The 13,532-nt window shown below is 43.8% G+C and overlaps 4 protein-coding genes across 5 annotated transcripts; 3 read left to right on the top strand and 1 right to left on the bottom strand.

Annotated features, from left to right (window-relative positions):
* Window positions 1-539: 539 nt before the first annotated feature.
* On the top strand, window positions 540-1,022 carry LOC6541487 (C-type lectin 37Db). The gene has a single exon (XM_001968588.1). It carries the CDS (start codon window positions 540-542, stop codon window positions 1,020-1,022), a length of 483 nt encoding a protein of 160 aa, XP_001968624.1.
* A 239-nt stretch (window positions 1,023-1,261) lies between these two features.
* LOC6542859 (GDNF-inducible zinc finger protein 1) lies at window positions 1,262-3,882 on the top strand. The gene is made up of 4 exons (XM_001968587.3): window positions 1,262-1,397; window positions 1,470-2,093; window positions 2,158-3,121; window positions 3,178-3,882. The coding sequence occupies exons 1-4, from the start codon at window positions 1,356-1,358 to the stop codon at window positions 3,687-3,689; spliced, it is 2,142 nt and encodes a 713-aa protein (XP_001968623.1). The 5' UTR covers window positions 1,262-1,355; the 3' UTR covers window positions 3,690-3,882.
* An 88-nt stretch (window positions 3,883-3,970) lies between these two features.
* Window positions 3,971-11,505, bottom strand: LOC6541224. 2 transcript variants are annotated; one of them, XM_015159809.2, is made up of 4 exons: window positions 11,188-11,505; window positions 7,671-7,758; window positions 7,202-7,530; window positions 3,971-7,131 (listed from the first exon to the last, which is right to left on the bottom strand). In XM_015159809.2, exons 2-4 carry the CDS (start codon window positions 7,678-7,680, stop codon window positions 6,403-6,405), a joined length of 1,068 nt encoding a protein of 355 aa, XP_015015295.1. In that variant the 5' UTR covers window positions 7,681-7,758; window positions 11,188-11,505; the 3' UTR covers window positions 3,971-6,402. The 2 variants fall into 2 exon arrangements, with proteins under 2 accessions (XP_015015295.1, XP_001968622.1); XM_001968586.3 differs by lacking the exon at window positions 11,188-11,505 and adding an exon at window positions 7,927-9,241.
* Window positions 11,506-12,604: 1,099 nt separating this feature from the next.
* On the top strand, window positions 12,605-13,312 carry LOC6541336 (ryncolin-1). The gene is made up of 2 exons (XM_001968585.3): window positions 12,605-13,125; window positions 13,177-13,312. The coding sequence occupies exons 1-2, from the start codon at window positions 12,605-12,607 to the stop codon at window positions 13,310-13,312; spliced, it is 657 nt and encodes a 218-aa protein (XP_001968621.3).
* The last annotated feature ends 220 nt before the right edge of the window (window positions 13,313-13,532 follow it).

Here is a 13,532-nt window from a genome sequence, read left to right as displayed (position 1 = left end):
AATTGGTATCTGGGTAAGCCATACAACTGGAAAGGCAATGATGACTGCGTTAGAATGGGCGTGAATCATATGGTTTCTATGCAGTGTTCCTTCGAATACAATTACATTTGTCAATTAGACAACATTATTTAGTTGAAACAAAAATCATAATACTTTCCAAAAGCAAAATAGTTTTTTATTTGTCACTGCAGGTATTTGTATCAATTAAGCTCAAAGCTTAAAGATATAAGATAGAGATAAGATAAAGATAAAAGCACGGATTAAATTCCCCAAAAAAATTATCATTATTATCAATGTTGGTAGCAGCTCACAATCAGTTCACTGCCAACATTCGCGTGCAGTGGTTCTACGGCCCCGAAATGTTTAAGATTGGATATTATATCTTCGCCTGCATCCTTTATGGAATGGCCAGGTCCGAGGATAATGCGACTTCAACTCAGTGTGTGGCATTCGCACTTCAGCCTATCCACGATCACATTGACCATTTCGAAAAGCAACGCACTACTCATTTAAGTGTTTTAGCTACAGCCCAGGCAAACATGGCACAAATTCAAAATGTGGTACTAGCGTTTTCCAGCCAACTACACGAACTAAATGAAAAGTTGGAGCAGATGGAGACCACTTTAAGGAAGTCATACATTCCGCCAGGCTTCGACCTGATTGGAACCAGATATTTCTACATTGAACATTACGACAGGAAGAACTGGACGGATGCTGGAATCGCCTGCCAGCAGAAAGGCGGTTATCTAGCGGCATTCAAAAGCCAAGAGGAACTCGAAGAACTTCACAAGGAACTTCAACTGGCAGTATACTGGCTGGGTATCAACGAAAGGGAAAAGGAGGGCCAGTTCGTATCTGTGGCCTCTGGAAAGGCAGTCGAATATTTCGATTGGATGCTCGATGAACCCTTCAACTGGCAAGACATTAAGCAGGAGTGCGTGGCCCTGACTCTTGGGAAAATGACTGATGTAGAGTGTTCAAGAGAGTTCCATTATATATGTCAGTTGGACAATAAAATTTAGGTAAAGCCCAACTGAAATCTAAATGATACTTTACATTATTGTCAAATACCAAAAGAATTATCAATAAAGTCATAAGTTTAAAGAAAAAAAGTTTACATTAATTACAGCTTCTAAGCTGATAAGTATGGAGTTTGAATATTAGCGGTTTTTATACACAGCACTAAAGCAGTGCGCGCACTGCTTGCTTTTGCGCACTGTTATCGGTTCAATAGCAATTGTTTTCGACCCTCCACTGCACTGTGAGCGATAAATGTGTTATCGACCAAATATCGCTACAAAACGTAAACATCTGTTTCTTTCGCTTTTAATGAATTTAAGAAAAACTGCAGGAAAATGGAGCGCAAGGAAGTGGACGCCCAGCAGTTCATCGACCACGTAAGTGGGAATGCCACCGACCAAGTGTCGAGTAAAAGCCCGCGCACTAACAAGATCCCAACCAACTTGCAGACGCTGCTGGCGAACCACTTCATCATGGATCTGATAGATCATACCTACAAACCCGAAGGACCCACAAATCTGAGCACGAATCCTAGTTCAGGGAATTCCGAGAGCGGCGTGGGTTACGTGGAAAAGGAATCGCTGACGCCTGAGCTCAATTTCCACAACACCATCTTTCAGTTTGTGAACAAATCGTCGCCGGAAAACGATGTGGTGCCCCACCAGACGGATGTGCAGCCCACTTTTCCGGCCCTGGCCATTGAGCCCACGGTGCCCATCGACGTATCCACGGGTCTGCACGAGGACGAGGATCTCCTCTATGCGCACAACGCCTCCTGCACGAACGCCCGCAAGGTGCTGCCCCACAAGAAACGCATTTCGCGTAAGCTCAAGGGCAACATCGACCCCGAGCTGGAGCACCAGCACAAGCACGTCCAGGATGTGGCTCCCTCTTCGCTGTATAGCTGCGAAATATGCGGCTACGCTGTGCACACCCAATTGGACTTCTTCGAACATCTGAAGCAGCACTACGAGCCCACAGTTCTGGAGCAGCGCCTGGTGGTTCAGGATCCTCAGCAACAGCACCAGCAAAAGGAACCCCTCGACATGTGTGGTTTGTCTGCCCAGGATAAGGTTAGTTGGGATTATAGGGCTAGAGCTTGGAGATTAACACCTATTTCTCATATTGCTGGCACAGCTGCAACAGGAGCAGGCGAAACTGGATCAGGTTTTTCAAGATGTGCAGCTGAACTTTGAGAACTTTCACAACATCGGTCACCATGTGGACGATGTGGCCAACGTCGGCGTGAATATGGTGCTGCATGGACAAGCCACGGACAAACTAAATCCCGTGGTGGTTAACACCAACAGCACTGCGAATTCCGTGCCCGTGGTGGACGATGTGGAGTTCAGCGACACGGAAGATATGCTCGAGGGTATCCGCAATGTGGTGGACAAGGTTTCAATAGAGGACACCTGCGATGAACTGGTGGATCTTGAACTGACCTCCAGCGGAATGACGGCCCCCTGGTTTAATAACAACTTCAGGGATATCACATTTCCGGCTCTTCTGCTGCCAGGAGAGCCGCCGCCAGCATCTTCAGAACCAGCCACTCCACTGCTAAAAGAGAATCCCCATGTCAGCGACCACATGGCACTCGATTTTCTTAGTCCCGAGAAGGAACTTCCTCAAGAGGAGGCAAAGCTGGAGAAAACTCTGTCTAAAGCCTGCGAGCCAAATGAGCAAACCCTGCTAGTTGCCCCACCTGCCTGCCAAACGCCACCGATTGCCTCAGTTCCCCCAGCCAACTCCTCCATCGAGCAGCTGCGCAGATCCCCTCTAGTACTAAGTGAGGCCTTCAAGTTGGAAGAGGACGATATGAGCGATAGCCGACCAGCTTCGTCGCTGGAGGAAGGAGATCCCGACGCCGAAGAGCCGAATGAAAGCTACCAGATGGAGGTCTTGGACACGACTTTATCCGAGGAGGCAGAGAACAAGACAAGAAGGAAACATTTCTGCGACAAGTGCAACCGCGATTTCAACTCGTACAATGCCCTTAAGTACCATCAGTACACGCACAATCAGCAGAGATCTCACAAGTGCGACAGCTGCGAGAGATCCTTCTACACGCAGAGTGCGCTGAAGGCTCACGAGCGGACACGTAAGTCATGGTCTAGAATCTTAAAGAGTTTGGCCCTAATCCTTGATCCTCCGCAGATTCCGGCGTGAAACCCTTTAAATGCGAAAAGTGCGACTTTCAGTTTCGGCAGTGGGGTGACCTAAAGTATCACATCATCTCGCGGCACAGCGACGTCAAGGCGCACATGTGCGAATTTTGCGGAAAGAGTTTTTCCCGGCGTTACTCCCTGGTTGTCCATCGCAGAATTCACACCAGGGAAAAGAACTACGCTTGCCAATACTGTGACAAGACCTTCCGGGCCAGCTCCTACTTGCTCAGCCACATTAAAGTGCACACGGGTGAGCGGCCGTACGAGTGCTCCATCTGCGAAAAGAAATTCCGGGTCTCAGGCGATCTCAAGCGACACTCACGGATCCACGATCCCAGCAGAACAACTCAGCCGCCCGCGGAGAAAGCTAAAAAGAAGAAGGCTGTCGCGAACAACAAGCTAGTGCCAATCGAAGAGGATAACGAGGTGGCCACCAACATCCCAAACCATAAGTCTGACGCCATGCGCGACCAAACTGGGCAGGAAATCATGGGCTTATAGCCATGCTGTACCAAGGTTTCTTCGTAGTAGTATAAGTCCAAGTCTACCGTACGCACTTTTGTACAATTTCTGTATATAATCGAGATCGAAGTAGGTATCTATAGAAAAAGAAAATCATGTGACGGAGCTTCAAGTTTAAGAAATTTCCAGTTTAAAGTCAACTCTCGAATAAATCTGTACATTTCTTGAGATATTCGAACAGCGTATTTTTTCCAGTTCTCAGAACACTGCTGTCCCCACCAATTCCTTTTGGATATCTGCAAAATAATTACGCAAGCTCGAAACTTTTCTATTGCAGAGCATTTCTTTATTACTTTTCATGTTTTCGTCTTGTCTTCATTTCATTCGTTTTTTCTCAAATGTTTTTGTTTTTCACACATCCGTCTCTTTTTGCACTTGTACCGTTCGTCGACTTAATTGTTAATGAGTAAGTATATATATTGTTATTAATAATGTAACTATGTACAACACAAGTGCTTGGGCGCCTGTCAGCGGGCCCAAAACGCAATGAAATCTTTGTATTTTTGTTTACAACATAATTGGTTTTTTCGCTTTTTTTTTAACTTTTTGTTTTGTTTCTCAAAAATATTCAACATAAACGCTCCGCAGCCATACATTCCATAGATTTGTGTGTGCTTTCCGTATTTGTTAGCCGTTCTATTCTCTCACTGTAATTTCCTGACCAGCGCTTTAGAGCTTATAAACTAAAATCCTAGTATTGGTTGCTTCACCAGCTTCCTATCTTTTCCACGCTTTAATGTACGCTCAGTCCATGATATCCTCCGATTCTCCCATTTGTTACACATATATAATATAATTCATCTGTTCATCGTCGCTTGCGTTTTGTGTTTAATTAATTAAAAATTACGAAAACTGCACTCCTAGTATCAGTATCATATCTGCACTTCGCATCTCCCCCAACGTGATCCTAACTCCTCCAGCTTCGAGTTCCCCGCTATTATTAGATAGATTCTTGGTGTCTTGGTGGTGTGGATTATGCTGTCTTGGTAGGTTCAATGTGTCGAGTGTCTCAAGTGTTGATTGTTGATTGTGGGTTGTGTGTGGGCATGAGATGGTTGGTTATTGAGAAAATTAGCATACGAAACATTGCGATTCCATTGACTACTCGTCGTTGAGTTAACTGAAATTTTAGCCTGCCTTTCGTTAGTAAATATGATTTAAAATTAGCATTACGTTGAATATTTCGCTCTGGCTTTTGCTTCATTGTTTGCTTTTACATATATATGGTACTTAAAAAAGTATGTTTCGTTTACTTTCGCTTTGCTATGGTTGCACACATTACGGGTTTTAAGTTTTCAGTTTGTTAGTTTTTGCATTTCATTTGGTTTTCCTTGAATTGAATATGGGTTTACTTGCTGTGATCGTTTTCTTTTGTTTAAATTCTTCATATATGCGACAAAGAAGGGTAGTAATTATGCTTTACTAATACACATATGAGAGTTTGCAAAACATTTGCCAATTGTTTAGTTGTTGCGCTTACTAGTTGTCCACCAAGCAATCATCAATCAAATTGGTGAAACTAAAGAGCTTTAATCGTATGCATGCATGAGTGTTGATGGCAGCTTTTTGGTTTTAATCGTTTCTCTTAAATGTGGATAAATTGAATATTGTGTATAAAATAGCTTGCTATTTTATGTTGTACATTAAACACATAATTTTACTGCTTTTAAACTGTCGCTGCGACAGTTTCGATTTTCCGGCTCCCCGTTTCTCATACAAAAAGGTTCTGTTTGTCTGTTTATCATATTATTTCAGTTGCTATTGTTGCTTCACATTGTTGCTGTTGCTATTGCATCGTTCATACTGCCCAATTTCCCGCTTTCCCTCTAGCCGCTTCCGCTTTTCTCAGCTTTCCTACTTCGTTTTATAGAAATATAATTTGTCTCTTTATTTTCGAGTTTGAGTCTTCTGCCACATCACCACAAGTGTTTTTCGTCGGCTTTTAAAAAAATTAAAATACATTCTACACATTCCCCATTATCGCATTTTCTGCTATCGATGGCATGCCAATTCTTCAAAAGTTCTTCTTTTTTTTGGTTTATACCACACAAATACAATATTTACAGTTCACAGTGTCCACTGGCTGGATTTTTATCATCTAATTCATTACACCCAGAGCTTTTCCTTATACTTATTTTTAATCAACTCTTGTGATCCTTTCTATCATACGGCTGGCATATGACATTCAATCTCTACACCCCCCGCTCTATTCACTTTTGCATCAACTTTCGATCTTTACACCCCGGAGCTTCTATAAATCTATTGTTCATCCTCATTTTTCGATCTGTGTTCCAGTTCATTACAGTTTTTGTTACAGTTTTTCAGTTTAAAATTGTGAAAAAATAGCTGCATCTATTGTAAATTTTAGGTTTGTCTCTTTGTGTTTTTGGTTTGCGTTAAAATTTGAATTACCTTTAGATTTATATAATTTGATTTGATGATATTTCCCGCTGCTGTTTGTCCTTGAAATCTGAATCATGAAACTGCTCCCAGAAACTGGGTGTTTTTCTTTTACCAGCCCCTAGAAACTCTGCTTATCCGCCGCATGCTGTTTCAGTTTCAGCGGTCTGCTGTGGTTGTTGGTTCGTATAAAAAGTCTTTGATTTGCCCCCCGTTCCGTTGACCATCCTGCTCCCCGTCCCAATGCGACGATCCTTTTCCGGCTGCTGCTCTGGTGTTAGCGTGCTCTGCATTAGAGACTAACCTGCTGCATCTTATCAAAATCTAAACACGGCCGATGCGGTCGCTGCAGTCTCTGGGTGGCGACGGCGGTGACATTGGCGGCATTTCCGGCGGAATTGGAATTGGCAGCATTGTGTGTCGTTGTTGTGGCTGATGATGATGATGCTGACGATGGTGATATTGTTGTGGCGCCACCGGCATTGCCACCACCGGCATTGTTACTGGGTCGCCGCCTGGGCGATATGGCGCAGTGGAACAGTTTCGCCGGCGGACTGACCGAACGCACCTCCATATCCAGGCCAGTGGTGCTGGCCGGACTGCTCCGCGAGCTGTTGTAGTGGAAACTATACTTCGGCTGCGGCTGGTAGATGTGGTGGCTGCTGTTGCTCATCTTCAGCGAGCTGCTGCACGCCTTGATCACACTCGGCTCGTTCTCGTTGCCACCGTTTCCGTTTCCGGTTGCGGCTCCGGTTCCGCTGGCAATCCCTGCGCCAATCTTGGCGCACTTACTGCTATTGGCCACGCCGCCGCCGCCGACGCCACCGCCGTTGTCACCATTCTCCTCGTTTACACTATTATCACATAATTTAATATTTTCGATGCCACATCGGGCCTCCGATAATATCAGTGGCGTTGTGGAGCGGAACATCATATGGCTACGATTTGGCTTGAATGCCTCCAATGGCGGCGATGTGCGAAAATTCACGGGCGTCAATATCGGCTCCAGCGAGTTGCGCAACTGTTTCGGATTATAGTCACAGATTGGATTAAATGATTGTGATTTAGTGTGCGTTACTGTGGGAACCCACCTCATCGTCGGAGCTGTGGGCCAGCGATCGCTTGCGATTCTCCACCATCAGCGTGGAGCTGGAACGCTTCGAGTTGGAGGTGGTGGCCCGCTCCTCGTACGGCGCCTCCGTGTCCAGCGAGGAGGTGCATCCGCGATTCGAGATCCGGGAGGCACACGATGAGCCCGTGGCCGCCGTTCCAGGATGCTGACCCGCCTGCGAGGACGGCCCGTTGATCACCTCCAACTCCTCCTCGGAACTGTGCTGGTCGTACATGAGATGGGCGCAGGATGACGACGTCTGCTGGTGACACATCATTGCAGAAGCTATTGGTTTTTGGCCAGCAACACCTGGCAGGAAAACAAATACAGTTAATAAGGAAAAATACTTCAGAACTAATTGTGATATCATATAACAAGTAAAAGTATGCGATGTACATACATAGTTCTCAAATGTATCTTTAGGATTGTGTATGTCGTTCATCACTTACTAGTTTCCATATCCACGTCTAAGTGACGTTGGTTTTCCACATCGAGGAGTTCACCATCAGATTCGGTGCCAGAGTCATTCGATTCACGCTGCGGGAGAATAAACCAACTATTATTCATATAAAATGAATCAATCATTATTCTTTCAAAAAACCACAAGTTCAAGCTTTGAAGATTCATTGTTCAGTTTACTTTTACTACCTTAACTAAGTTATAGAACGTTCTTAAAACTACAATATGTTCATTTAGAAATCGCACCTTTTTACGCATAAAATTTTTCGATTCCCTCAGTGTATTTTCGCGATTTTTCTGTCTGACAAACTTTATCATGGTTTTCCGCTTTGGCTGTTATTCGCTTCACATGCCACACGCACACAACGACAACGATGCACCCACGCAGCGCACACACACACACACGCACGCACGCCACACAGTGCAGAAAACTTACTACGACGCCGCAGTCGCAGTCGGCGCCGCAGTCGACGTCGAATTCGTTATTCCTCTCCTTCTCCCACTGCTTCTGCTTCTGCTTCTGCTTGTGCTTGTGCTTCTCCTTCGCCTTCAGTTCGCGCTACTATTACTACATACTACTGACTTTTGTGCCGTTGCGCTTTACACGCCGTTTCTATTTATACGCCTCCGCATGTATTTTTGTTTGTTATTTTTACGCGCTGCTTCGTGCAAAGCGTAAGCGGCGCATCCCTTTTGTGCAAAAATTTCAATCACGTTTACGTTCTCTCGCACTCTCTTCGGTAGTAAATGCGTAGTCAACGAGTAACGGTAGCGGCGAGAGAGTTCCTGCTCTCTCTTCGGTTTTGGTTCTCAGAAGTTGTTTTCTGAGTATTATAGCATGTTTTCCAAATATTCCGAAATCTGACTGATCACAAACGATTATACGCGATTTATGTGCGGAAAACGACAACTCCGTTCCGAGTTTTCAATTGCAGCAGCATCGAGTGTTTTATTGTGATTTGCAATCTCTCGCTCCACACACTCTCTTTCGCGCACACTTGGCTGTGGTCCTCAAATCACCCGAACCGAACTCAAATCCCGAACGGAATATCCGCGCACCTTTCGCCGTAACTTATACAGCACGGAATTATCGATTTTTTTTGGCACGGCCACGGGAACGGCAACGGCAACCAGACGACGCGAAATCCGCAAATAAAAAAAAAACAACAGGCACACCGCACCACCAAAGGGTTAAGCTGGGCTGCTTGGTGTCATTTAACCCATTGAAATTGGTTCTCAAACACTCGGCGGCATTAGCTTAAGTACTGCACATCGGCGATATTCGATTTTTTTTTTCTGGGGAAATGCAGTTGTGCAACTGTTTTGGATCCGCCTACGCCTGCTGACTTTGCTGGTTACTACGGTGTTACTGTGTGTATCGGGTATATATCGGGTATATTCGCTACAGCCCACCGCCCGTCACCGGCTAACGTTGCGCTCCAACTGAAAAGCCATTGCGACCACAATGTGGCAATGTGTCTCCAAGTCTCTGAAAATCAAAATCTCTGCGCTGGCGCTGGAGAGACACCCGCACTCCCCTTGCCCGAAGCCAATTCTCCACTGCGTGCAACCCACGATTCTCTTGCAATTCCAGGGTTACCACATGCACGCGGGGACACGCAATTTAATTGGGACTTGGCATAATTAAATTAAATAAAATAAGTTGTTATTTGGGAACCTCAGAGATTCTGCACTACCAGAACTAGTCAGGAGAATATAACTTGGCAATTACAATAAATGTATACAAGTAAATGAAAATAATAAAATATTAGAGTTGCAGAATTTTTCTCTAGACCCAGATCTCTTCAATGCAATGGGAGCCAAAGATAGCACGATAGTAAATTGAATTGTAACAAATAACAACTTTGTACATATGAAGGTATTTAAACCCCTATCTTATTGCACAACAATGTAAGACTTGTTTAATTGCAAAAGTTGCACACTATAATTGATTGTGGATAAGCGGCGTGTGGTAATTAACTGCGCGAAATTAACATTCCCTGCAAATTTCTTTCGGGTGATTTTCTTTTGTGTGCAGCTTGTTTTCCCATTCATTGAATTGCTCGCCCATTCCCACCCAATCGCGCTTGCCTGGCAACCCTGGCCGCACTCACAAAGTGCACTTACTACACTTTGGATGTGGCTGCGATGTGATGCCCGTGTGGGCGCCCATGGAAAATGGCGGGGGGCAGGGGGACTGACGTAGCGCTGCCTGCTTTTGTACATGCGCGCTCAACTCGTGCCTCCAACAGCGGAGGACAAGGAGCCGAACAAAAGTGTAAGGGCGCTTTAAGATTGAACACCATTAAATCATTGCCATGGCAATGCACTACACGTGCATATGCAGGTGTTTAAAATAACGTGTATTTAGCTATTAATATGGTGTTTTGTACTTAGGCGCAACCTCTGTAATCTCTACAAAAAATATACACGTAAGAGATCAGCTGACCAGAGGACTGTAAGAAATGCAATCAAAGGCCAATTAGCAGCCGGATTTTTGAGATAACATTCCATCGACCTACAATTGTGTCGCGCACCTTGGTACTTATGGACGAAAGAAGAAGCAGCTGGAGCGGGCAGGTTCCTATTCCAATGACTATATGCCTATATATTCATGCCTATGAGTAGTAACGTGTGGCAGCAAAACGAAGAGGCGAGTAAAGGGAGAGAAGAAAACACAGGGGCGGTGAGGAAGTACGGCAAAAATGTTGCAACGATGATATGGGAAATTGTTTGGAGCTTGCTTTTCGCCACCGAATGTGGAAAACATGGGGAAAACATGACATGGAAAACTACGCACGAACTCGTTTTTCGGCTGCTCGAGGCAGTTTTCCCAATGTAATGTTTCTTATAAACTCACGTACATACATATGTATTTTATCCAGAAACTGTTGTTTTAATTAATATTATGTTAACATGGAAAGCACAATAAATTATAAGCTGTTTCTACTGTTACTTACGAGCAAAAAACATTTTGATAAAACAATTAACATTTTACAATTAATCTTCTTACTTTTGTTTTGTAATGTAATGGCGGTTCTTGCTTTGTACACACACATGTTCCATAAGTTAATATTTTGTATTACTTCCATTTGAGTTTTGCCACTATTTGCAAAGTCCCTCGTGAGCTTTTCAATTTGCTTTCAATTTTACGCGGAAAATTTTACTACGAGTCTACGTGCCACACACACATGCACACATTCGCTGTCTCGCTCTGCCGCAAGACCAAGTACTTTTGTTCCATTCATACCACACACACACAACGATAGTGTTCTTTCTCTCACTCGCTCTCTTTCTCTGTCGCACGTTTCTGTTTCGTTTACTGGAGAGAGCGTCTGACGTAGGTGGGCGGTGGGTGGAGAGGAGGTGGTCGTGGTGCAGCCTTCAGCTTGAGTTCTAAATTTAGCACTTGCAACTTCAGCAGGACCCTCTTTCTCGCACCTCAGCTCACACACACGCACGTACACACATTGCCACAGTCACAGTCACCGTTAGTCGAAAACTTACTTGATCCGCTCGCTCTCTCTGTCTTATCTCCGTCTCCCTCTGTGTAGATGTCGATTTTCCTTTTGTTTGATCACAAAATTGTTTATTTTATTAGGGATTTGAATTTATTTGGTTTTTTTCGTTTGTGGAATTGCAGGAAAACCAGCGGAAAAACGGACCAGCGGCGGCGAGTGAAAAACGATGAATGGCGCTTACTACAGAAATTAAACAGCACGCGACGCGTTCTTTGGAGAGTTGACTAACTAAACAAGCGCTCAAAAAATAACGAAGAGCGAGCACGCGCGTTTTGTGCCAGCAGTGTTGCCAACTCGGCCTTTTTCTAGCACTTATGCGGAGCTTATAAAACCATTGAAAAAAATAAAAAAAAGTTTTCAGATTTAAGTTTTTTTAAAAGCTTCAGATTGGATTCATAATAAGTGCGTCTTTCTTATTGTGAACCATTTGCACACCGTTAGAGTAATTTATGTGGCTTTGCGCACAGCTAACAGCTGCAATGATTAGAAATAAAAAATTTGACATATAAATACTGTTATATATGCACACATAAGCACAAATAGCTTGTAGCTTTTTCCATTTTTATAGAATTTAGCGCTCAGAGCTGGCAACACTCTCCAGCAACAAGAGTTTTCTTTTTTTTTGCGCGTGCCTTGCATAAAGAGCTTACCCAATGAACATTCTTTTTGAAAAAGCAATTAGGTGCTCAATGCCAAATCCAAATTAAGACACGTCACGTTGAATCCGAAATGATTGCAATTTAATAACTTTCAATTGTATTGCTGTTCCTTGGAGCTCAGCAAGAACCATTCATAAATTTATTTGTATGTAAGTAAATTATAAATTACTTTAATCAGTGGAGACAGATAACTGTTGTCATGTAAAATGTTTTCTACAGTTCTGCGTTTTACATTTAGCACAGACTCGAACCTTGACTATTTGGTCGATGGAAAACAAATTTTTAAGCGAACGTTAAATTCGAATTTAATTGCAGCTAACTGAGATTATTATACTGAGATCGGGGAAACCCCAGCTTTGAGCTCAATTCTTACAGATGGGGGTATTGATAGGCGTTTGTTGAATCAGCCATTAAGATAAGAAAGACCACTTTTGATTATGGAACTTAATTGAGAAACAATTAAGTTTTTGATTTAGTTAAGCAACAGCTGCAGCGAAGACATGTTGTGGCTCGGAATATTATTTGTGTCCTTTTTGAATGCAGCAGTTGGCCAAAATGGCAAGGAAGTATGTACTCTACTATCCATCTGTGATAATCTTACAGCCGTGAAATCGGAAGTGGCCGCTATAAGGTAATTGATCAATCTTTAAAAGAGCTTTAATTGTTCTTATCTAAAATCGCAGTGCGGAGCAAAAGCGCCAGGCAGAAATTTTGGAACGTTTAGACAAAAGGTTCGACTCTTGTATGCCCACTTCTTACCCAGCCAACTGCGCTGAATCGTCAAAGAGTGACCTTGTCATCCGCGTGCCTGAGTACAGTGAAGACCCCTTTGCGGTGAAATGCGATCAGGAAAGCCACGGAGGAGGATGGACAGTAATCCTGCTTCGATACGATGGAAGTCAGGACTTCTTTCTGGAGTGGAGGGACTACAAAAACGGATTTGGCCATCTGAACAATGAGTTCTTTATCGGCCTGGACAAGCTGCATGCGATGACTGCCTCGGAACCCCAGGAACTTCTAGTTCTGCTGGAGGATTACAAACAAGATAAGCGATATCAGCTGTACGATAACTTCACCATCGGTCCCGAGGACAAAAAATACATCCTGGAATCGACCGGAAAATCCATCGGAGACGCCGGGGATTCACTTGAATATCACCTGGGCATGAGTTTCAGCACCATAGATCGCAAGAACGACTGGACAGGACCAACGGGCTGTGCACAACAATTTAAGGGCGCTTGGTGGTTCCGCAGTTGCCTAACGAGGTAAGTGCTCACTCAAGTCATATGTATTTATTTTTAAAACTTTCTATTTAGCCACTTGTTTGGGCTCTTTGGTGAAGACCAATCCGGAAGAGGCATACTGTGGACTACCTTTAGAGATGTTCCCTACGTGATGAAGCGCGCTCAAATGATGATAAGGCCAAGACGGGTTTCTCAATCTTTGGGTTAGTTGAATTAAGCTATCATAAACTAAAATGATTCATTGTGATTAGACCTCCAAATAGCTTGACATTGCTTCCCAGAAAATTATTATCAGAAAATAAACACCTTTTTTAATGGCACGGGAAACGATTTTTTTGTTCATTCTCCCTATAATTAGGCTCATCAAATTTGTGCCAACTTAGACGCAAGTGCTTTTTCATCAAGGAAAACAACTAATTTCAATCAGT

This window comes from Drosophila erecta, unplaced genomic scaffold, assembly GCF_003286155.1.
Source record: "Drosophila erecta strain 14021-0224.00,06,07 unplaced genomic scaffold, DereRS2 tig00000055-arrow-pilon, whole genome shotgun sequence".
NCBI classification, from domain to species: domain Eukaryota; kingdom Metazoa; phylum Arthropoda; class Insecta; order Diptera; family Drosophilidae; genus Drosophila; species Drosophila erecta.
The sequence above is the reverse complement of the archived record's forward strand: the minus strand, read 5'-3'. Positions and strand labels throughout refer to the sequence as shown.

Coding starts and splice junctions, on each gene's coding strand:
- LOC6541487 (XM_001968588.1), top strand. CDS start 540: ATGGCACAAATTCAAAATGTGGTACTAGCGTTTTCCAGCCAACTACAC.
- LOC6542859 (XM_001968587.3), top strand. CDS start 1,356: ATGGAGCGCAAGGAAGTGGACGCCCAGCAGTTCATCGACCAC. Junction 1,398..1,469: donor CCCAGCAGTTCATCGACCAC/GTAAGTGGGAAT, acceptor ACCAACTTGCAG/ACGCTGCTGGCGAACCACTT. Junction 3,122..3,177: donor GAAGGCTCACGAGCGGACAC/GTAAGTCATGGT, acceptor GATCCTCCGCAG/ATTCCGGCGTGAAACCCTTT.
- LOC6541224 (XM_001968586.3), bottom strand. CDS start 7,998: ATGATAAAGTTTGTCAGACAGAAAAATCGCGAAAATACACTGAGGGAA. Junction 7,759..7,926: donor AAAATTTTATGCGTAAAAAG/GTGCGATTTCTA, acceptor ATTCTCCCGCAG/CGTGAATCGAATGACTCTGG. Junction 7,132..7,201: donor CCCACAGCTCCGACGATGAG/GTGGGTTCCCAC, acceptor AATCCGAAACAG/TTGCGCAACTCGCTGGAGCC.
- LOC6541336 (XM_001968585.3), top strand. CDS start 12,605: ATGCCCACTTCTTACCCAGCCAACTGCGCTGAATCGTCAAAGAGTGAC. Junction 13,126..13,176: donor TTCCGCAGTTGCCTAACGAG/GTAAGTGCTCAC, acceptor CTTTCTATTTAG/CCACTTGTTTGGGCTCTTTG.